Source organism: Pan troglodytes, chromosome 3 (genome assembly GCF_028858775.2).
Source record: "Pan troglodytes isolate AG18354 chromosome 3, NHGRI_mPanTro3-v2.0_pri, whole genome shotgun sequence".
NCBI classification, from domain to species: domain Eukaryota; kingdom Metazoa; phylum Chordata; class Mammalia; order Primates; family Hominidae; genus Pan; species Pan troglodytes.
Window position 1 is genome coordinate 186008295 of NC_072401.2, and position 22543 is coordinate 186030837.

The following is a 22543-nucleotide window of genomic DNA, read 5'->3' on the forward strand; positions in this document are numbered from 1 at the left end:
GAAAATAGTGAAAGTACAGAGATTTGTTGCAAAGTGAAAGTACACACTCAAGATAGGGGAGGGCAGGCGGACTCCAGAGAAAGTTGTGCGCAAGGGTGTTTGGAGCTGCTACTTTTATGAGTTTCTTTAACCAAGGGGTGGAATATTCATGAAAATTCCTCGAAAAAGGTGGAGATTTCTCAGAACTGTGGTGCCACCCACTTTTACACCAAATATGGGTGCTCCTGGAACTGTCATGGCACTGGTGGGTATGTGATTTGTATGTTAATGAATGAATAATGAGGGCCTAAGAGAAACCTGAGTCAAATCCAGCACCATGTTGGGTCTAGTCGGTCTTAGCCAGCTTGGCCTACACCCTAGTTTTTTCAGGGTCCTATCAGCCCCTAGCTCCTGTGGCTATTTCAACAGTTTCCTTTTGCTAGTCCTGTGAAATGCCTGCCTAGAATTTTCTATTCTTCTGCGACCACCCTGTATTATTCCTGCCTCATTTCTGACAGAAGAGGCAGGAGGAAGACTGGAAAGGCTGGGTAGATTAAGTGAGAAGAGGAAAAAGGGAAAGGCATTCCAAGCAGGTAGAATAGCATGAGCAAAGGCTTGAAGGTAGCATAGTTGATAACCCCAAAATGTTTCTGTTATGAAGGGAAATCAGAAGGAAGTAATATGAAATGAATTGCTTGGAAAGGGATGAAATGCTTTCTAGAAGAATATGTGCTTGATCACGTTAGGGAGGAAAAACTTTCTTCTGTCCCATAAGTTGAATGGCTGGAGCCTGTAAATTTCACTGACGCAAGACAGGTTAACAGGAGAAAAGGAATACAAATGTATTTATATTTTTACGTGCATAGGAGTTCACAGAAAAGTAGTGAAATGCCAAGTGATTAGGCTCAGGGACGTATATATCATCTTAACAAAGGAAAGGGATGATACATTGTGGGAAAGTGACTAGCAAATACATGGGGGAGATTAATGGAACAAACTTTAAAAAAAAAAAGTTTGTTTATGCAGACTCATCTCAATGCTGACTGTCCATCTTTGATGGTAAGAGTTGCTCTACACTTCCTGCTATGGGAGTCGAGGAACACCTTCCACAAAGGGAATGTTACGCCCTGTTTTCAGGTAGAAAAAGAGAGCAGAGGATTCATCCTGCATCTGCTCATTTTCAATCGCTTGCAGCCCAAAATAAACCGTATGTCAAAGTGGCATATTTTGGGGTGGCATATTCTGGACCCCTTCAATCATGTAGGTCAGTATTTGCCAAAATAGCTTCGCTGGAATTCTAGCCTTGTAATCTTTACTTGACCATAGAAAAAGAATTCCCAGCAATCTGCCCGTCAGGCAATTCAAAAAAGCTCTGAGTCCTGCTGCAGTAGAGAAATCTGTTTAACTTTGTTTCCACCCTATTAAACATGAAAAGATCAACATCATCAGTAATTAAGGAAGTGTAAGTTGAAAATACAAACACCTATGAGAATGGCTAACATTAAAAAGAAAGAACTGGCAATACCAGGTGTGAATGAGGATGCCGAGACCTCAGCTCTCCTGCATTGCTGGTTGGAGTGCTGTGGGGAGGTCACCAGGAAACTCAGGGTAGACAAGGGTAAGGTTTGTTTTGCAGAATTAAGTCAGCACCTGCTTCATTGACAAGAGTCTCCAGTGACTTCCACGCATCCTTCTTGCCCTGATACTGAGAGGGAGATACTCTTACAAGCAGAGACTTCCTTTATAGATATAGATTTCCCCTGCACAGGGATCTGTTTTCAGATTAGAACTCCTGTGTCTGCAGTTTCTCAAAATAATCAGCTCAAAATAATCCTTATGCCCAAGAAGCATATTTTGGGGTGGCATATTCTGGTCTTCCATAGTCATATTTTAAGGTGGCATATTCTGGTCTAAATGGTCAGAGAAGACCTCATTGACAAACTGAAATTTAAGCAAAAACTTGAAGGAGATGAGGAAGAAAGCCATGTGGCTATTTAGGGGAAGAATGATCTGGGCAAAGAGAAAAGAGGTGCAAAGGCCCTGAGGCAGGTACATGACTGACTTCTCCAAATGAAAATCCGTAGAACAGGGGGCTGGACACCTAGGATCCTGTCCTAGCTCTACAGATTATTTCTGCCATATGAGCCCATTTTCCTCATCCATTCAATTGAGGCATTCAACAAGGAGGTGACCAAGATCTCTTCCAGCTTGAACCTTGGATTCTAAATGCCCTCTGCTTTTGAGACTGCCGCTTGCTTTTCTGCCCGTATGACCCACTGGTCATACTCACAAACCCAAGATTCACCATTTCTCCATCCATTCAAAATAAGTTGAGGGAACCTGGCCTTTGCTGATCTTTTTTATCTGCGCTTGACTCTGTTATGGTGATTCTATCTCATCAGCACCTTTTAAAAAGAAATCCAGTAATCTCGCTGATTTGAAATTACCTCCATCCCTTCAACCCTCAGCTGCTAAGTCAAGCAGCCTGACAAACACTCTATTTCCCCAATTCTAAGATACCATCAATTATAAGATACTCTATCAATTTAATAGCAGCATTTCAGTGGGAGAAAGAAAGAAAAGAAGGAAGGAAGAGAGATTAGAAACAAAGAAGGGAGGGGCCTGGCGCGGTGGCTCACGCCTGTAATCCCAGCACTTTGGGAGGCTGAGGCAGGTGGATCACCTGAGGTCAAGAGTTCAAGACCAGCCTGACCAACATGGAGAAACCCCGTCTCTACTAAAAATACAAAATTAGCCGGGCGTGGTGGCGCATGCCTGTAATCCCAGCTACTCGGGAGGCTGAGGCAGGAGAATCACTTGAATCCAGTAGGCAGAGGTTGCGGTGAGCCAAGATCGTGCCATTGAACTCCAGCCTGAGCAACAAGAATGAAACTCTGTCCCCCGCCAAAAAAAAAGAAAGAAAAAAGGGAGGAAAAGAAAGGAAGAGACAGAGAAAGAGAGAGAGAGAGAGAGAGAGGCACATCTTACTGTGTGTCTTCTTAAATGACTTTAGAATTCACTTATCCATGCCATTATATGCTGCTTTCATTACCAAAGTTTAACTCTGGCCTGTTTCATTATCAGAGACTAAATATTCTTCCACATGATTTTGGACACCCACAGTTACTCACAGCGGTATGGAGAATGCCAGTTTCCGGCCATGCTTATGAGCTTGGCCTCGTCAGCACACTTAAGATTGACAATGTAATTTGAGGGCATCATAGAGAATCCTAGTGGTTTATTGGCATTTCCTCTTCAGCTAAACTTATAATTCTGTTTTTCCTTATTTTAAAGATAAACATTAAGCAGCTTCTTTTGAAAATCACTAGAAGCTTTTAAAGATTTTGGAGCCTGAATAATAGTTTTTTGTTTTTAATGGTGCATGAAGTAGTCATACCAATTTCCCCTTGCTTTGAAAAGTGTGTCATTTACTCTGTGCAGTGGGGGCGATGCCTAATGCCTGGCATGTGCCAGGCAATCTTTTGCACGCATGGTGACTTTTGCTCCAATGCTGTAAAGCAGAGTTATCTTTGTGAAAGACACTTTCAGTGGCAATTAGGGGCATGAATCTAAGTTAACAGGGTGCTGTGCCACCAATGAAAATAACAAAACAAAATGACAAAATGGATGAACAGATACTTCCACGAAGCTGGCTAAGGAGGTGTGGCCACAGGCCAGGCAGGCCACGTTGGTGTGTCACTCCTCTAAATGGCTGCTGGAAAATTTTTTGACAGGGCATACATTACACATCCCAATTTCATAAATGTTAACATGTGAAAAAATATAAAACGAGTCTTCAACTAGAGGAAATATGGCAGTTTTCAAAAATCTCAAGGCCTTGGGAGTTTCAGTTAGCCTGCAAAGCTGGGGCCAAGTCCATCAGCTAAAAATGTGTGTATTCCTCTTCCCTTTCTGTCCTTACAACTCCATCTCCAACCCTAACCCTGGAGATAAGAGAGTTCAAATCCCAGCTTGGAGGGAAACCAACCTAAAAAGGAAGAAGACAACAGTTAAGCTTATTTTAAGCTTCCTGCCTGAACTGCCGTTAGGTTAATTTCTTCTAGCTCAGACGTCATTTTCTGAAGGCTTACAGGAAAATGCATATTTTCACGGCTGTGCTAAGAGATGGAGGCTTTCTTTCCCAAGGCCTTGAACTTCCTTTGAATTAGTAATGATGTGGCTATTGTGAAACACCAACTTGAATCTGATCAAGGAATTCGAAATTAATCCTATCCAAGAATTTTGCAGCTTTGTGTGCTCATGTGTGTTGTTATTTTGCTTTTTGGTGGGACGTTTTCCCCTTCTTTTTAATAGCTATAAAGCAAACAACCTTTTCATTGTGGTTAAAAGTCCCCACACAAATGCCCTTCCCTTTCTGTTTTACCAGTAAGAGCTGTGCCTTGCCGCCTCTGAAACAATTCCCACCCAGCCAGTCCTTTAAAATGAAGAGTAAATGCCCCACTCCGGAAATTCCGGAAATAAATAACAAGAACCTATACAGGAGGGCAAAGCCAAGCCGCGCCAAGATGCAGATGTCTCTGGAAGAAATTTACTCAAAGCTCTGGAAGAAAGAGTCACCGCATCTGGGCTCAGTATCACCCTCGCTCAGAGCCCCAGCGTGAGAGTGAGCATGACCCGTGTGTGCCTCGGGCAGCCAGATGCCCCTGCCAGCGCTCGCAGCCCTGCACACACACTGAAACCAGAAGATAAAGCAAGCAGGACTTCAGGCCTCTGCCCCTTAGCCCTCGCCCTCCCTTCTGGAGCCATTCTGCTTACTGGAGAGTGAAGAACGGCATCCCTGGCCAGGCGCAGGGGCTCACACCTATAATCTCAGCACTTTGGGAGGCCGAGGCAGGTGGACCGATTGAGCCCAGGAGTTCAAAATCAGTCTGGTCAACACGGTGAAACCCCGTATCTACAAAAAATACAAAAATTAGCCGGGCATGGTAGCGTGCATCTGTAATCCCAGCTACTCTGGAAGCTGAGGTCCAAGGATTGCTTGAGCTTGGGAGGCGAAGGTTGCAGTGAGTCGAGATGGCGCCACTGCACTCCAGCCTGGGTGACAGAGTGAGACCCTGTCCCCTCCAAAAGAAAACAAGAATACCACCCCCCACCCCCGCCTACTGGGTCAGCTAGAAACCCTTTCCTCTCATTTCTGGCCATGAAATCCTCCACATGTAACCCCTCTCTCGGCACAAAGCCTTTCAGATAAACCTGACTTACCTGGGTTGATTTCCTTTATAGGAAAAGGCCTCATTTTTTACATTGCTGAACATTGCTGCATGGCACACCGAAGGCCTGGGTTTTTCCACCCACCGTCAGGCCCATCAGTACCCCCAGCCCTTCCCTGGGAGCCACTATTGCAAGCAGAAAAAATGCACTTGGAAGAGCAGATGTCCGATTAAATAAGGAGCCAGCACTGCTTCACAGTGACACGGAAATGTACCTTTTGCATCTGTTTGTGTTAAATACCCGTCTTCCAGCACAGTCTTCTTAAAATAATGGCTAACTTTTGAAATAGATGCTGATACTTCTTTAGCAGATTTTGTCCGCAGGTTTTCTTGAGGTCAGCGATATAGCCACAGTCCCTGTTGGATGGCAAACATCTTCAAACGTTTTGTGCAAATTACATTATTTATTATGAACTACTTGAGTGCCAAAAGACAGTAATACTTTTTCATCGAGCATGCATGCATTTTTTTAAGAGCTCATTTTGCCAAAATTGTTTCTCATAAAAGAAAAAAGGAATTACTAAATAACAAAATAAATGGTGTAGGTATATACCATATTAGGGTTTTCTAGAGGGACAGAACTAATGGTGTGTATATATATATATAGGTATATATATATACACGTATATACATAGGTATATATATGTGTATATATATGTATATACATAGGTATATATAGGTATATATATAGGTATATACATACCTATATATATAGGTGTATATATAGGTATATATATACCTATATATAGGTATATATATAGGTATATACATAGGTATATATAGGTGTATATATATACGTGTATATATACATATATAGGTATATATATACGTGTATATATACATATATAGGTATATATATACGTGTATATATACATATATAGGTATATATATACGTGTATATAGGTATATATTATGTATAGGTATATATATAGGTATATATAGGTGTATATATACACACATATACCTATATATACACCTATATATACCTATATATACACACCTATATATACACCTATATATATACACATATATATACACCTATATATACACGTATATATATAGGTATATATATACCCGTATATATATACCTATATATATACATGTATATATATACCTATATATATACATGTATATATACAGGTATATATATACATGTATATATACAGGTATATATATACATGTATATATACAGGTATATATATACATGTATATATATAGGTATATATATACATGTATATATACAGGTATATATATACATGTATATATAGGTATATATATACATGTATATATATACCTATATATATACATGTATACATATATGTGTGTATATATACATATATACATATATATACATGTGTGTATATATATATATGAAGGGGAGTTTATTAAGGAGTATTCACTTACAGGATCACAAGGTCCCACAATATGCCGTCTGCAAGCTCAGGAACAAGGAAGCCAGCCTAAGTCCGAAAGCTGAAGAACTTGGAGTCTGATGTTCAAGGGCAGGAAGCATCCAGCACAGGAGAAAGATGTGGGCTGGGAGGCTAAGCCAGTCTAGTCTTTTCACATTTCTCTGCCTGCTTTTTATTTTGGCCGTGCTGGCAGCTGATTAGATTGTGCCCACCCAGATTAAGGGTGGGTCTGCCTTTCCAGCCCACTGACTCAAATGTTAGTCTCCTTTGGCAACACCCTCAACAGACACACCCAGGATCAATACTTCGTATCCTTCAATCCAATCAAGTTGACGCTCAGTATTAACCATAACATATACTTTATAATAAATGACATAACTGTTGTAGCACAAGCAGCAGTACTTTGTGCATGCTCTGTGGAAGGACTGCTCAGCTTTTCTTTTCTGCACATATTTCATATGCAACTAACTTATCATTTCTCATGTTTCCCACTGACCCTGCCGAATAGCCATGTGATGACATTGTACATCTCACAGGCCATAGCACGGAACACACAGCCCAGCTGACTGGCATACCAAATGGCTTGCAGGAGCAGAAGCATCAAATATTAATACTTCTCCAACTAGGCCTGCAGATGTGAAGGAGTTATCTATCCCTTGAAACTTGTGTCTGAAAGCACATTTTATTTGCAATCATCCCACATCCTGTGCTTAAAAAGGAGATACTTGTTATGCTGTGTCTGGAAAAGGTCAGAGAGAATAACTTGTCAACTTTTGGATTTAATCACACATTGAAGTGAGAACTGTTTTTCTTGTGCATGCAACTCAGACTATACTAGAAAAGACCATGGCAGAAGCTAGAGTAAAAGCAGAGGTCTACCAAGCCTATCCAGGTTAATTTAATGCAACCATAAATACAAATATATGATGAATTTTCTTTTTAAGATAGGGTCTCACTCTGTTGCCCAGGCTAATCATGCAATGCGTGATCACAGATCACTGCACTCTCAACCTCCTGGGCTCAAGCTATCCTCCTACCTCAGCCTCCCGAGTAGCTGGGACTGCAGATGCACCCACCACACCTGGCTAATTTTTGTATTTGTTTTGTAGAGACAAGGTCCCACTATATTGGCAATCTTGAACTCCTAGGCTTAAGTGATCCTCCCACTTTGGCCTCCCAAAGTGCTGGGATTACAGATGTTAGCCATCATACCTGGCCTTATATTGCCAATTTTTCAAAATGATCAATGTATATTTGAAAAGAAAATACATTCTCTATTACTAGGGCATAGTGTTGAATATGCATAAGGTCTACTTTATTATTAAGTTATTTAAACAACTTTATTTTCTTCCCATTCAATCTGTCTTGTACTGGCTGTGATGTTAAAGTCTCCTATTAATGTGTTTAATATTCTATTCCTATTCTCACTTTGTGTGATTTCTGTTTTATATTGGTGGTTGCTGTGTTATTTGGTGCATGGTCATAATTATTGTACATTAACTGTGAAACCTGGTTTTCAATATTGCATAGTGTATTTCATTGTCTCATTTAAGGCTTTTTGGCCTGAATTAACTCATCTGATATAATAATCACTATCCTACCTTCTTATTGTTTTTATTTTTCTGGTATATATTTGCCAGTTTTTTACATTTTTGGCCTTTTAAATCACCATGTTTGATGTATGTCTATTAAATATAGCATGAGGTCAGGTTTTGCCTTGTGGGTCAGTTTGAGAATTGGCTTATTCATCACTATAACAAGAAAAGAGAAGAAACCACTGAAGCCCAATCCATTTATTGGTATGACTCATATATTTGGTCTCAAGTATCATATTATTTTATAATTACTGCATGTGTCATACTTACCATATTTCCTTCTTTAATTGCCATATTGTATTTGCTATTTATTTTTTTTCATTTCTTTTGGCATTTCAGAATGTTTGTATGTTTGTTCCAGTGGTTGTATTTATTCCATTTTAATCCCTTCTAACTTCCTTTTCTTCTTACTGAACATTCTATTGTCTGGTATGACCATTTATACTCTTCTCCTTCACCCATTTTCTACCTAACTGTTAATTCTACTTCTCTGCTTTCTCCTTTCTTTCTCTCTTCCCCTCTCTTTTCTTTTTGATTGCATAATTTTTGCTTTTCAGAACATATAATATATATATATACTACTCTTTAATCCATGTCCTCACCCATGTTTTAACTATACAATTAAAAATATTAAATTTTCACCATGCAATATACTCCACTGTATTAGCTCATTTCATGCTGTTATGAAGAAATACTTGAGACTGGGTAATTTATAAAGGAAAGAGGTCAAATTGACTCACTGTTCCACGTGGCTGGGGAGGCCTCAGGAAACTTACAATCATGGCAGAAGGGGAAGTGAACATGTCCTTCCTGACATGGTGGCAGGAGAGAGAAGTGCCAAGCAAAGTGGGAAAAGCCCCTTATAAAAGCATCAGATCTCATGAGAACTCACTCACTATCATGAGACCAGCATGGGGGAAACTGTCCCCATGACCTAATCACCTGCCAGGAGGTCCGTCCCCAAACTGTGGGGATTACAATTCAAGATGAGATTTGGGTGGGACACAGAACCAGACCATATCAACCACAAAATATATTTTCACCACCAGTCCTTTTGCTAAATTTTTTCTAGTTTTGCTCAAAGCTCAACCTCTAGGAGAGTCCTCCTGTACATGTGTACAGTGTCCCTGAGTTATTGCATGTTGAAACTGTTTTACTTTAATCTTGATACTTGAAAGAGCCTGGCTGGATATAAAAACATTGGCTCACACTCTGTTCGTAAGTCCTTTAAAAGGCTGTTCCATTATTGACTTGCTTTGTCTGTTGCTTATGAGAAGTCTGATGCCAGTTTAGTATTCTTACCCTTATAAGTAATTTGAGCTCTTTGCCTGGAGGCCCTGTAGTGGATTGAATAATGGCCTCAAAAAGATATGTTTATGTCTAAGTCCCTGCAACATGTGAATCTTACCTTATTTGATAAACCAGTCTCTGCAGATGTCATTAAGTTAAGGATCTTGAGATGAGATCATCATGGATTAGCCAGGTGGGCCCTAATTTCAATGACAAGTATTCCTATAAGAGAAAGGCGCAGGGGGGATTTGAGAGAGACAGTAGAGGAAAGAGACAGGGATAAAGAGGAAAAGTGCATGTGAAGACAGAGGTGGAGTTTGGAGTCATGCACTCACAAGCCAAAAGAACACCTGGAGCCACTGGAAGCTGGAAAAGGCAAGGAGGGATCCTCCCCTGGAGGCTTTGGAGGGGACATAGCCCTGCTGACAATTTGATTTTGGACTTCTGGCCAAAAGTGAAATAACACATTTCTGTTCTTTTAAGCCACCAAGTTTGTGGGCATTTGTTACAGCAGCCACAGGAAAATAACATAGGCCCTGAGGATTATGTGTGTGTGTGTGTGTGTGTGTGTGTGTTTACCTTTAAAGCCTCATAGTTTACTAAAAATATCTCAGTTATTCTCTCTAGGTCAGTTTTTCTAGATATAGAGTGGGCCTCTTCAATACATACATTATATTTTCTCTTCTTTCTGGAAAGTTTTCTTGAATTACAGTTCCATTCCATTGCTTTGTTTTTCTTCTCCAGGAGCTCCTATCATATGTATGTTGGATCTTATTTGCCCATCCTCCATTCCAATCACTTGTGTTTAACCCTGTTTACATCCTTCTTTATTCCCTTCCTTATTTTACTGCCCCTTTTCAATGTTGAAATTGTTCAATGTTCAAATCTATTATCCTTCACTACCTTGTAATCTATTCTTCATTTTTGAAATGATTTTGTATTTTTCTTGAATTTCATTCCATAGCTCAATCAACTCATTGCATGTCTTCCTATTTTGTGCCCATTATGGGCCTTAGTTATCAAATTTCTGTTTCTGGGTTTTTTTTTTTTTTTTTTTTTCTAAATACATCCCATTGTTTGAAGATAACTACTTCAGTTTGGAATGTTGGGTTACAGTTTTTTTCTGCTCTTTGGTTGGTTTTGGTTAAGAATTCTCATCAGTTAAACTGTAATGATTCTCATTTGTGTGTGTATGTGTTCTTCTAATAGTAGCTCTTTTTGGAATTAGGTTGCTTTTTAAAATTTATTTTAAATTTTTTTGGACAGGTTCTTAATTCAGGAATATCCTCTCCTGTCAGTGCAGTGCAGAAATGGGTAGTAATGGGATAGTGGGCCATTATGTCTTATTTCTCTCTAATTTCTGCAAGATCCTCCATTTTTCCCTCTTAGCTCCTTCTTTCTCATCACTATCAAGTCTCTAAGGAGCACTACTGTTTCTTAGTTTATGTGATTCTCCCCAAGAAGCAATGCTCCTTTGAAGCTGCTACTTCTGGTTCTGCTTATTTTCAATCCCCTTCCCTTTAACTGTGCTGTGAATGTGTCACTTAGCAGTGAAACTTTTACTTTCTGGAGGTGATTTTGTTTATGCTATGTCTAAGTTTTCTCTGCCTCTTTCCTCTTTTTCCTGGGGATTTTAAGTCTTCTTTCTCCCACTCTCTGCACACAGCTTACAGTGGGTATAAGTGATGGGAGTTCATTTGGAATATGGTGTTTGTTTCTCTACTTATTGGTCACTTAACATTTGTGGTATCCTCCATCTTCCACTAACGCTGAAGGCATGGACCATGGGTGATTATCTTGTGCTCCTGTTGAATTTAAGGGTTCTGTGAGGAGGTTCAAATTCAGATGGCCACAATTATTCTGGAGGCTCCCTGGGATTAGTGTTTCTTAACCTTTTTGAATCCATTTTCTCTTCATCAGCATAAAAATCACATACATTACTGTTATTTTTATAAAATTCAAAATAGATGAAATATTATAACTAAAAACAAATCAAACCAATGAGACAAAATACCATTTTCTTTCCAGACACACATTCTCCCCTCCACAGATTCTGATGTGTAAACATTTCTTTACCCTCTTCTCCAAATCACTGAACGGAATAATTTTCATAGGCATAATACTGAATCAGTAAAATTTTGCCATAGTTGTTTTGATGCATAAGTATTTCGATACTTTTGAATTTATATCTTTTATGATAACTTTGTCCTTTTTTCTTACTTCACTTTTTACTGTCTGTTCTGTTCATTTTAAGTGGTATAATTTAACTCACACCCAATACCTATAAAATTGTAAACAATATTATTTTACTTTCCCTCTTCTTCTATATTAGTTAGTTGCATTCTTTCTACTTTGTGAGAACATATCATATTTACTTAGTATAATTCCAACCATGTTCCCTGTTTCAGTCTTAGGTATACAATCAAATACAGCACATTTTCATCAACAGTCCTTTTGCTGAAGTTTCCCCAGTTATCTTTTGCTGGATGAAGCTCGTCCATTAGGGGAGTCTCTGGAAGGGCATGTAAGGATGGTATTTATTCGGTGTGGGGGCTTTGATGTGAGCAAAGGTGAAAGCCTCAGAGAAGCATTGCTTCTTGGAGGAGAATCAGATTCAAAGAAAAGGGGTGGTACTTCTTACAGAGTTGGCAATGAAGGGAAAGATGAAAGCAAGCTGGGGGAGAACTTTAAGAATTTCTTGATGAAATGAAGGAGATACAGCTTTACATCACAGTGGTCACGTCACAAGGAAAAAACTCTGTTTTTATCATCCAGTTGTAACTTCAATGTCCCAGGGCTTCCCAACCTGTAGGTACACATGATGTCATATTACTACTACATGAGCTGTCCTAAACATTCAAGTCCTAACCTTGAGACCCCAGCCTATGAAACCTCAGGAATTCAATAGCAGCACCCCCTGCTGCTACCTTTTTTTTTTTTTTTTGAGATGGAGCCTCACTCTATTGCCCAGGCTGGAGTGCAATGGCGCAATCTCGGCTCACTGCAACATTTGCCTGCTGGGTTCAAGCGAGTCTTCTGCCTCAGCCTCTCAAGTAGCTGGGATTGCAGGAACCTGCCACCATGCCCGGCTAATTTTTGTATTTTTAGTAGAGACGGGGTTTCACCATGTTGACCAGGCTGGTCTCAAACTCCTGACCTCAGGTGATCTGCCCACCTTGGCCTCTCAAAGTGCTGGGATTACAGGCGTGAGCCACTGCGCCCAGCCTCCACTACCATTTTTGAGGTCCCTTCCACCTTTAGTATCCAGGGTTCTCTGCTTTTGTGTGCCAATCCACTAAGTACACTTCTGCCATCCCTAGCCCTGGAGCTGCCACTGCTTGGGCCAACGGCCTACCTACTACCTTTCTGCCTTTAGGCAATTTTCATTCCTTAGCTAAGACTTCTGCTTTCCCTACTGTCTTAGTCACTTTGGGATGCTATAACAAAATACCTCAGACTTGGTAATTTATAAACAATAGAAAATTATTTCTCACAGTTCTGGTGGCTGGGAAGTCCAAGATGAAGGCGTAAGCAAATTCAGTGTCTGGGGAGGACCTGTTCCTCATAAATGGCACCTTCTGTCTGTCCTCACATGGTGAAAGGGGCAAACAAGCTTCCTTAGGCCTTTTTAATAAGGGCATCAACCCATTCATAAGGGCGGAGTCCTCATGACCTAATCATCTCTCAAAGTCCCCACCTCTTAATACTATTGCACTGGAGATTGTGTTTCAATATATGAATTTCGAGGGGACATAAACATTCAGACCATAGCATCTACTGATGCAGTCCTATTCCAGAATGTCTAGGAACTTTTACCGGGCCATATGCCTCTGTCATTACTGGGGAAGTTCTCATCTTCTACTTGATCTGCCACCCAGTCTCAGGCCACTAAGAAATAGCTAGGGAAAACTCTGCTTAATATAGGTGATATGGTTTGGCTCTGTGCCTCCACCCAAATCTCATCTCATATTGTAATCCCCATAATCCCCACTGTTGAGGAAGGGACCTGGTGGGAGGTGATTAGATCATGGGGGTGGTTTCTGCATGTTGTTCTCGAGATAATGAGTGAGTTCTCACAAGATCTAATGGTTTTGTAAGTGTTTGACAGTTCTGCCTTCACGGGCTTCTCTCACCTGCCGCCATGTAAGACATGCCTGCTTCCTCTTCTGCCATGATTGTAAGTTTCCTGAGGCCTCCCCAGCCATGTGGAACTATGAGTCAATTAAACCTCTTTCCTTTATAAATTACCCAGTCTTGGGTATTTCTTTATAGTAGTATGAAAACGGGCTAATACAAGGGGTGACTGGGACCTGAAGTGGCAGTTTTACACTCCCAGCCATTCTCTCTTCAAGGTACACACACCCCTTGAAGCAGGCAGGTGTCTTCACGGGTTCAGGCAGCCGTCAAGACACTGTACCAAGAACACCTCCTACCACCTTCAGAGCCTAATTGGCCCCATCCTCAGGCTAGATTCTTTTCCTGGGATCCCTTCTCTACAAGCTCTTCTAGCTCTTTTCCCAGGAGCCTCCTCAGCCCCTACGTTAATCTGTTTATGCAAACAGATAACACAGAAGGCCTGGCCCTGCCCTCATGCCTGGCACAAGTTAGGTTCTGACAAAGCACCTGCCATGTAAGCTCCCTCATCCTGTCCTGAGTGTGAGATTCTAGCATAGGGTAGAAAGATACCAAGAAAGCACAAAAGCTTAATGTTTGTAGCTCTGTTTTATGAATATGTTGAAATATTCCCAATTTCAAAATTGCTGAGTCAAAATGTCATGAATCCCAGGATCTAGTGGGAATTATAATGCAAACTGGTCACAAGGGAAACTGTATCAATGGCCAGAATGAAGCAAATTAGAATCACTTCAATAATCAAAAGTTAATGTAATTCTACTGGGTGGCTTTATAAAGCTTAAAAAGTTTGTTTGAATCTATGTTGTTTAAAAAACAAAATTGGCCAGCCACGGTGGCTCACACCTATAATCCCAGCACTTTGTGAGACTGAGGCGGGTGGATCACTTGAGCTCAGGAGTTTGAGATAAGCCTGGGCAACATGGTGAAACTCTGTCTCTACAAAAAACATACAAAAAAATTAGCTGGGCATGGTGGCATGCACCTGTATTCCCAGCTACTACTCAGGAGGCTGAGGTGGGAGGATGGCTTGAGCCCAGGAGGCAGAGGTTGCAGTGAGCCTTCACTCCAGCCTGGGTGACAGAACAAGACCCTGTCTTAAAAAACAAAAATCAAATTAAATTAACTGCCAGCAGGTTTATATCCCCTTCAACTTCTACCAGAAAGGAATAAATTCTCAGCTCCTTTTATGCCACTTGACAACAGAATGAGGCTTGCTCAAAAAAGGGATAGCTCAGAGAAGGAAAGACTACTTTTAGCTATATAGAAACTGGGGTCACATGTCTGAGCTCTGAGATCCTCAGTGGTCAAATCTTGAATTCATGGAAGTCTGGGAGAAGATGGGTAGTTTGGAATCAGTGCTCCAAAATATGGATCTTAGCTATTTTATATGCAGATGGTGTGGCTGATATAATTGAGTGCTTGCAATGTACTTCATACTTTACATTATCTTATCTAATTCTCACCTTGCAAGTAAGGTGTCAATACCTCCATTTTATATGTTAAGAAACTTCTTCTCATAGATACAAAGAGATGTGCCCAAAGTCGTCAGCAAATAAGAGCAGAGTGAACCCAGGTTTATCTGATTTCAAAAAACGTATTCTCTTCCCACTACATATGTTGCTTTCCCATCTACACTGGAAGGTATGGGATGCAGATTTTATTCTCTGGATATTCTTACCTTGGATTTTTCACTCCCTTTGGTATTCCTGGCAGGTTTCCTGAGGTGTGACAGACATCCTGAAGAGGCACTCAGCACCCATTCTCAACTCCTTCTGGAGTGTCTTCCTCTACTGCAGAGGTGGGAACTCTGAGAGCCATTTTTCCAGTCTCACTTGCAGCTGGGGTTCTAACTGTGAATTAGGTTCAACCAATTATATGCATTTGCAAGAGATTTGGGAGTCAGAATGGAGGCAGAAGCCACCTCCTACTGATTGGCTGTAAACACTGGCAAGCACGATCGTGGTAACACCGGGGCTTTCTGAAGCCATGTCTCAAAGTTCAGCCACTGATTGCATGGGTGTCGAGAGACATTAAAGTGGTGGTGACAGAACTTTCTAATGAACAGATTTCAGCTAAAACAATGTGTCTTCGGAGTCACTATTCCCAGTGACAGGCTCCTGATTTCCTCCCTTTACGGTGGTGGCAGATGTGGAAGCACCCGCAAGCCGGCTCCTCCAGCCTTCCCAACAACGTTGTAAACACCTGCTTCTCTCTAGACAATGACTTTCTGCTTAAAATAGCTGGCGTGGTTTTTGCTTCCTGCAACTAAGCCCCATTGATATATGCTGTTTTCCTTCTTTCCCTCTAACTGCTGGTTTTCACAACAGCCAACCCTGCAATCGATCCTTTAAGCTCTAAAATGAAAGCCTTGAATATCTTCATCACTCCATATCCTGCTTTGTTTTTCTCCATAGCAGTGATTGTCACCCAAAGATTATTTTTATTATTTGTTGATTGTCCACCTTACTAGGATTTAAGCTCCATTAGAACAAATACTTTGTTTTGTTCACTTCTGTAACAACTCTCTGACATTTAGAAGAGTACTAGAAAATAGCAGGAATTCAGTACATAGGGTTGAATGAACGAAATCTACCTTTCTTAACCAAACACCACATTAAATTCATGCATTAATAGGGTCATCGACAAGATATCCTCAATAACACCTCCTCATGAAACATTTACCTGGGTTTTAAAAATCCTCCAAAAACACAAAATGTCCTTCGTGCTATGTAACTCAGCATTACATTTAGGTGACATCCCCTCCCAGTTTGCGTGAGACGTTCCTGGTTTTAGCACTAAAAGCCCCATGTCCTGAGAATCCCCTCAGTTCTGGGCAAAAAGATGATTGGTTACCCTAATTAAATATGTTAGTTGCTGAGAAAGGCACTGTAATTACATTACTTTAGATCAATTTTGCAAATAAAAGTTTGAAGACACAAATCCACCTGTGCTCTCCTTCCCATATCAGCTGTGTTGCACAGCATCCCCGGGACCATCAGGTAAAATCCAAGCAATGGCTTTGGGTTGTATTTTATGTTTTTCACTAAAATTTCTATTGCTTGTACCCTGAATATTTCAGAGCTGAGCCTGTGACATCTTTTCTGCATCTCAGTTACATTCAAAACATGAGCTTCCCAGAGAAAAGATACTGCAGCATAAACATGTGCTCTTGAGTCACAGCACCGGGGAAGTCCCCTTGGGATTCAGCAGAGTGAACTCTGCAGAAAATATGGATCAATGTTAATTCTGGGGATGAATAAAGGCTTAGTCATCACCTTCCCCCGATTAAGGAACGCACTCCCATCTCGCTGCTAACATTATCCTGAAACTTCAGGCAGTGAGTTCCGGTGCAATGTGTGGATTCGAAATGTCAACGCTTCTGAACTGGCACATTAGAGAAAATTTGGAGAATAAGAGTATTCTCAGACACACAACCCAAGCTGCCAGAACATCTTGGATATCCTCTCCCTGATGATTCATGTGGAGAGATGTTTGGGTGTTTAGATTTTAAAATATGCTTCCCAACCAAAAGTGAAACTTAAAGATGCTATCACTCTGGAGTTTTTTTGCACCTGCAAAAAAAAAAAAAAGTTGTGTTTTTAAAATTAACTGTTTTCGCGACACAGGCTGTTGCATGTGATATTGGTGTTTCTCCAGCCATGCATGTAAGGGGTTAACTGGGCAGCGGTTGCACAATCCCAGCACACTACATTCCACAGCACCAGCAATCTCTGTCTGAACGTGTTTATAAAGCAGATATGGGGAAACTGACCAAACCTCCAAAGGGCAGTGTGCTTACAGGAACAGAAGCACACACACTGCTTGTCTTCTGAAGAAACTTGGTCAGACTCCAGAGCAGGCTGTTTTCAGACTATGTGAACTCTGAAATGTGCTACATCTTGATCCTTCCACGGCACAACCCGGGTTCTTGGACAGACTTAACATTTTTGCTAAAACCAGCTATTAGGCCTGACCACTTCCTTCCTTCCAGGCACTATTTTCGGAAGCAGAGACACAGTGCCTCTGCACCTGTTGTTCGTGTGGCCACAGAAGCAAACCTCTACAAAACCCTCATTTGTCTGCACAGCAGGACCAGTGATGCCCAAGCCCAGACAGGGAATGGGGGTGGTACCAGTGTCCCATGGGGCCAGTGGGGACCCAGAGTCCAGACAGCCTCACGAAAAAGCATCTCCCCCTGACTCCTGCCAGCTTCCTGCATCTCCTGACCTGAAGCTTCGCACGGCCGGGCTCTCCTCTCCAGGCCTGTGGTTGGACACATTCCTAAGGGGGTGAAGCCAAGAGTCCCAGCCCTGTTCTGTTGACACCGGGATGGTGGGGCTCAGGGGAAGAGGAGATCCCGGGGATGACAGCCTAGTAGTACCCAACCTCGATTCACATGTTGGGGTGCAAATGAGTGAGAAGCAGCCTCAAGAAGCTGATGGTGTCACCCAACTGCCCTTGGGAGGGGTCCACTGCAGCCTGGGGACAGAGGGAGGTCAGAGTCATGTCCTACCAGCTCTGATAACTCTGGCCCCAGGCACGTCATTGTACTGCGGGATGGAGTTTCAGGGTGAGGTAGGCGGCTGAACAGCACCATGTAAAAACGAGTTTGTGCCTCCAAACCAAACTGGCACTCAGACATTAGCTGTTTGACCCCTGAATGCCAATGAACTCATCTTGGCTACCTGTGTGTAAACCTTTCCCTAGCTTTTGTCTTTTATCAGGAGAAATCTGGCAGAATAGTGGGGGTTCTTTTTTTTTTTTTAACCTTTTTCTGGGCTTATTTGTCCAAAACTACAATAGCAGGGGGCCTTTAAAGCCTAATGAACGCAGGTTACAGAGTGGCCTCAAGCAGAAGGAACGTCTCATGTTCCATCTCTCTGAATTAGGGGCAGGAGGCCAGTTGGGGCTTACCATCTTTCCATTCACATGCAAAGCACTTCCAAAAGCACAAGTTTGAAAACTCAGACTCCTGAAATCAAATCACTCATCTCCTTCACTTCTAAAATCTCTGTCTCAGTAGTGGTTACATGATAGTACGGTACACTTGGGATTTGGGTGGGGAAAGGGTATTGTTTTAGGGTTTTGATGTCCAAAGAATTTGTATTCCATAGCCATGTGTATTTCTTCTTTTTTACAAATCCTTTGAAATAGACTAAATACCACCTTTGGCAGTGGTTCATCAAAACACGGACAAAACAGTACGGTTGAGGGTGGATTTATTTAGATATGCAAATGGCAATCCAGAAGCCCCTTTCATCGAGGTGTGTGGATGTGCTGGGTGCTTGCAACCTCAAGGCTGGGCAGAAATACATGTCCCTGAATTCACAGTTCACAGCTGTACAGTGAGCCCATTATCAAGGGAGTGACCCAGGTACTGGCTGCAGAGAATGGAAACTATTGTTCCAAAGGCAGTTACACTGAACTTGAACTTGCTATTAAATGCACACGTGCACACACACACCCAAGCCCATCATAAAGCCTATCAGCTCACACAAATACCAACCAGAAGCATGCGTCCCTGGCACTTCCTCTAAGTGACGACAAGGTCTGAGGCTTGGGTCCATGAGCTGCCCCAATGCCTTTGTTTTCCTTCCCCATGTCAACCCTAGGCATCCTGAGACTAGCTTGTTTTCCTGCGTTGCTGGCAAGTATCACTTAGAAACAACACAGGCTTTCTCAGAAGGATTTTAAACATGATTCTGTTTTTCATGGCCTTATTGGCAATGGAGTATCATCTCTGGAACTTAAATGGTGCATTTCCAAGTCCTGAATTTTCTTCCACTTGATGGGGCTTGGGAAGTCTAGTTACACTACAGAAGCAGGGGGAGGGCAGCAGGAATGGCATTCGGGACCGAGATGCAGGAAGAAGCCCTGAGTCTTTGTTGGGAAGAAGGAAGGGGGAGGAGACCTGAGCTACCTTAAACCCTTTGATAACCAGGCCACGTGACTCAGGGCAACCTTCTGTTGCTGTTTTGTTAATTTATTTAAAACAGGATGACTCAGTAAAACGTTTTAGATGTAAGTCTCAAAGAACTGAACTTCTCCATTCAGGACCTGGGGGAAGAGCAGGTCTTAACTGAAAAGCCGGGTGCCAAGTAGCCAGGGAGCATCCGTTTCTTCCTGATAACTCCCCTTCCACTAAGAAACTGAGACAGTCAACGAAGGTGCTCCTTCCAGAAGCAGCCCCACCTCTGTGTGTGGCATTTCAACTACAACACATCCGCCAGGAAAATGCTCCAGTTGATTTCCATTCAGGGCTGGATAACTTTATGACCGCTAATTATATCTGCAGCCACACATGGAGATAGGCATAAAAATAGCCTTTTGTCCTTTCATTAAAGGAACCTCTTCAAATACTAACTTAGCAATCTCCTCCACAACCCCCCAGAGGTAGTAGGCGGGTAGCGAAGTTTTCATATTCTGATTTTACAAAGTAAGATACTGGGGATGCAGGGGAGGCTGGTGCTGTGGCTTTCTCCAGGCCAAGACTATACCTTCAAACACAAGTGGCTGATAAAGACTGGTGTTCTTGAAGTCACCCCTTTTATTCCACAAGACAGACCCCAAGTTTTGAGGGCAGGGTCTATGTTTAAGGCCTCAGGTCCCAGAAAGACGAGTGACGGACATGGTGTTAGAGCCCAATACATATTTCCTGTTGTGGAAAATGTCTTATCCATGCACCCCTCTAAGTGACATAAACACGGGACGTTCGTCGTACGTGTAAGCCTAAGGATGAAAACAGGAAAGACACAGAGGTGGGTGAACCTTGCTCAGAGCAGAGAAGGAAACCAGTGGCGTGGCTAAAATACTCCCCCTCCACAGGGAATGCTCCCAACACAGAGGAAGACAGACATTTGAGATAACGGATACGCTTACAAGAAAAAAGACCCCCTTCATAGCACAGAGAATTGGGCTCAACTTGTGCCCAACTTGTGCCCTTGCCTCTTAGTGCCACTATGAGCCAAGTAAAGGCATCTTCACATTCAGGCTTCATTTCCTCCACATGAAATGGAGATGAATGCCTATTCTACAGCACAAGTGTGATGAATGAAGACGGGAAGTCATGCAAAACGCTCAGCACGGGCCCCTGCTCAGGCGAGCACTCAAGAGAAGAAGTCAACTGAAGCCTCACAGTAAGAACCTCCACGGTTTCTTGTGGTCAACAAGGGAAAACATTTTGGTCCCCAAAAAGAAACAATCCTTTGTCAGTCCTGTTCCGTGATTATGCTCTTTTAAAGCAGACACAGACAAAGCCAGGAGTGATGCCCCTTAAAAATTTAACTATATATCATATTCATTTATTATCAATCCACAGGATAATCTGATTGCTACATGAGCTCATAAAAGCTTTTTTCACCTTTACAAAATTAAAAAAAAAAAATGTGCCACAAGGATGTAATAACAACTGCTGATAAACAAGAAAAGGAATCTTAAAATTATAAATTTGCTGTAGAAAAGATAAAAAACAATTATATTTTATTTAGAATTTTACCTTGAATAAAATATTCCCCTGTATAAAAAATAAAAAAGCTTGCTCTGGTTAGAATTAGAGTATTTTTGTCTTCAAATCTGGGAATTTGCATAATATTTCCATGATACTTTTTCCTTTGTACCGCGTGGCATTCAAGCATAGCAGATTAGAAGGATTTTTTTTAAAGCAGTCTGAAAATGGGACATCTGTAGAGAAATTCATTTCCTTCTTCTCCTCCGGATGTGGAATGGAAGCTTTGAGGGAAGGAAAAGTAGGAAAAGAGCGGGATGGGATGGGATGGGATGGGATGGGATGGGATAGGAAGAGAGGCTGGGGAATGGGCAGAGAAGGGGGTGCTGAGTGTGCTGTGAGATAGAGCAAGATCACAAGAAGGCCTATCTGTAAGTGCTTTAAGATAAGGTGCAGAAGCAGACTGCAATGTCGCTAGTGCTGCCTATGTACATATTCACAAGAATAAAAAATTCCAGCTAGTTCACATTATCTTGTCCGTTCTGAGGCATCCACTCCACCTTGCTGGCCTTGACCGCAGGCAATGCAGCACCTCCACTGCCCTTGTTGGTCCTTGAACTTGAGCGAGTAGCCCTGGGAGATCCAGCAGGCTCTAGAAACACACGTCTACCAATGGGCTGGAGTCCTGAGTTAAAGAGAAGCTCCAGTACTGGAGTTGGACACAGCAATCAATGTTCTATTGTCAAGGCTTTTTCCCTTAGATTTGTCTAAAATAGGTGTCAGAGAGAAAAAAATAAAATACAAACAAACAACAAAACAAAGCCAAGAAGCCCCAACAACCACCGGGGAGAGTCAGAGGCTTAACAGCTCTTGACGCGGGCCTGGGTGATATCCGATGTTTTCTTGATGACACTGGCCCGGGTCTCCCGGTCTGGCCGACTGCTGCTGGATGCTGGGGTCATGGAGGAAGACAGGGGGAGGTCTTGAAAAGGGGGCCAGGAGCTGTTGTAAGGCACCGGATTGCTCTCCTCTTTGATGGTGACCTGGAGGTCCGGTTTGTTGGAAGTGACGAAGGACGCCATGCCGGGCAGCAGGTAGGAGCCTCGAGTCCCCATGTTGCTGAGGTACTGTTTGCCTTCAATATTCCTCTTCCGCCAGTGTGGCCGCCCCTTTCAAGAAAGTAATTAAGATATGTATTTCCTTCTCCTTCTATTGGATGGCTTTTTAAAGATGCATCACTGGCCAGGTGTGGTGGCTCATGCCTGTCATCCCAGCACTTTGGGAGGCTGAGGCTGGAGGATCACTTAACCTCAGGAGTTTGAGACCAGCCTGGGCAATGCAGTGAGTCCTCATCTCTACAAAACGTAAGAATTAGCTAGGCGTGGTGGTGCACACCTTTAGCCCCAGCAACTCGGGAGGCTGAGGCGGGAGGATCACTGGAGCACAGTAAGTCAAGGC

At 42.1% G+C, this 22543-nt stretch overlaps 1 protein-coding gene and 1 long non-coding RNA gene across 23 annotated transcripts in view; both read right to left on the bottom strand.

The window, feature by feature from the left end:
• Window positions 1-799: 799 nt before the first annotated feature.
• LOC134809819 (uncharacterized) lies at window positions 800-15829 on the bottom strand. Of its 2 annotated transcripts, XR_010156371.1 has the most exons (7): window positions 15320-15500; window positions 12149-12313; window positions 9626-9729; window positions 6615-7361; window positions 5426-5567; window positions 4756-4894; window positions 800-3967 (listed from the first exon to the last, which is right to left on the bottom strand). It is a non-coding gene; the product is annotated as an uncharacterized LOC134809819 (long non-coding RNA). The 2 variants fall into 2 exon arrangements; XR_010156370.1 differs by lacking the exons at window positions 800-3967; window positions 4756-4894; window positions 5426-5567; window positions 6615-7361; window positions 9626-9729 and having other exon boundaries at window positions 11509-12313; window positions 15320-15829.
• Window positions 15830-20920: 5091 nt separating this feature from the next.
• IRF2 (interferon regulatory factor 2) overlaps window positions 20921-22543 on the bottom strand; it is an 87044-nt gene continuing 85421 nt past the window's right edge. For all 21 annotated transcript variants that reach the window (XM_024356373.3, XM_063809212.1, XM_024356377.3 and 18 more), the window contains one exon: window positions 20921-22254. In XM_024356373.3, the coding sequence (XP_024212141.1) occupies window positions 21946-22254 (309 nt within the window). In that variant the 3' untranslated portion in view covers window positions 20921-21945. The remainder of the gene's footprint in view (window positions 22255-22543) is intronic.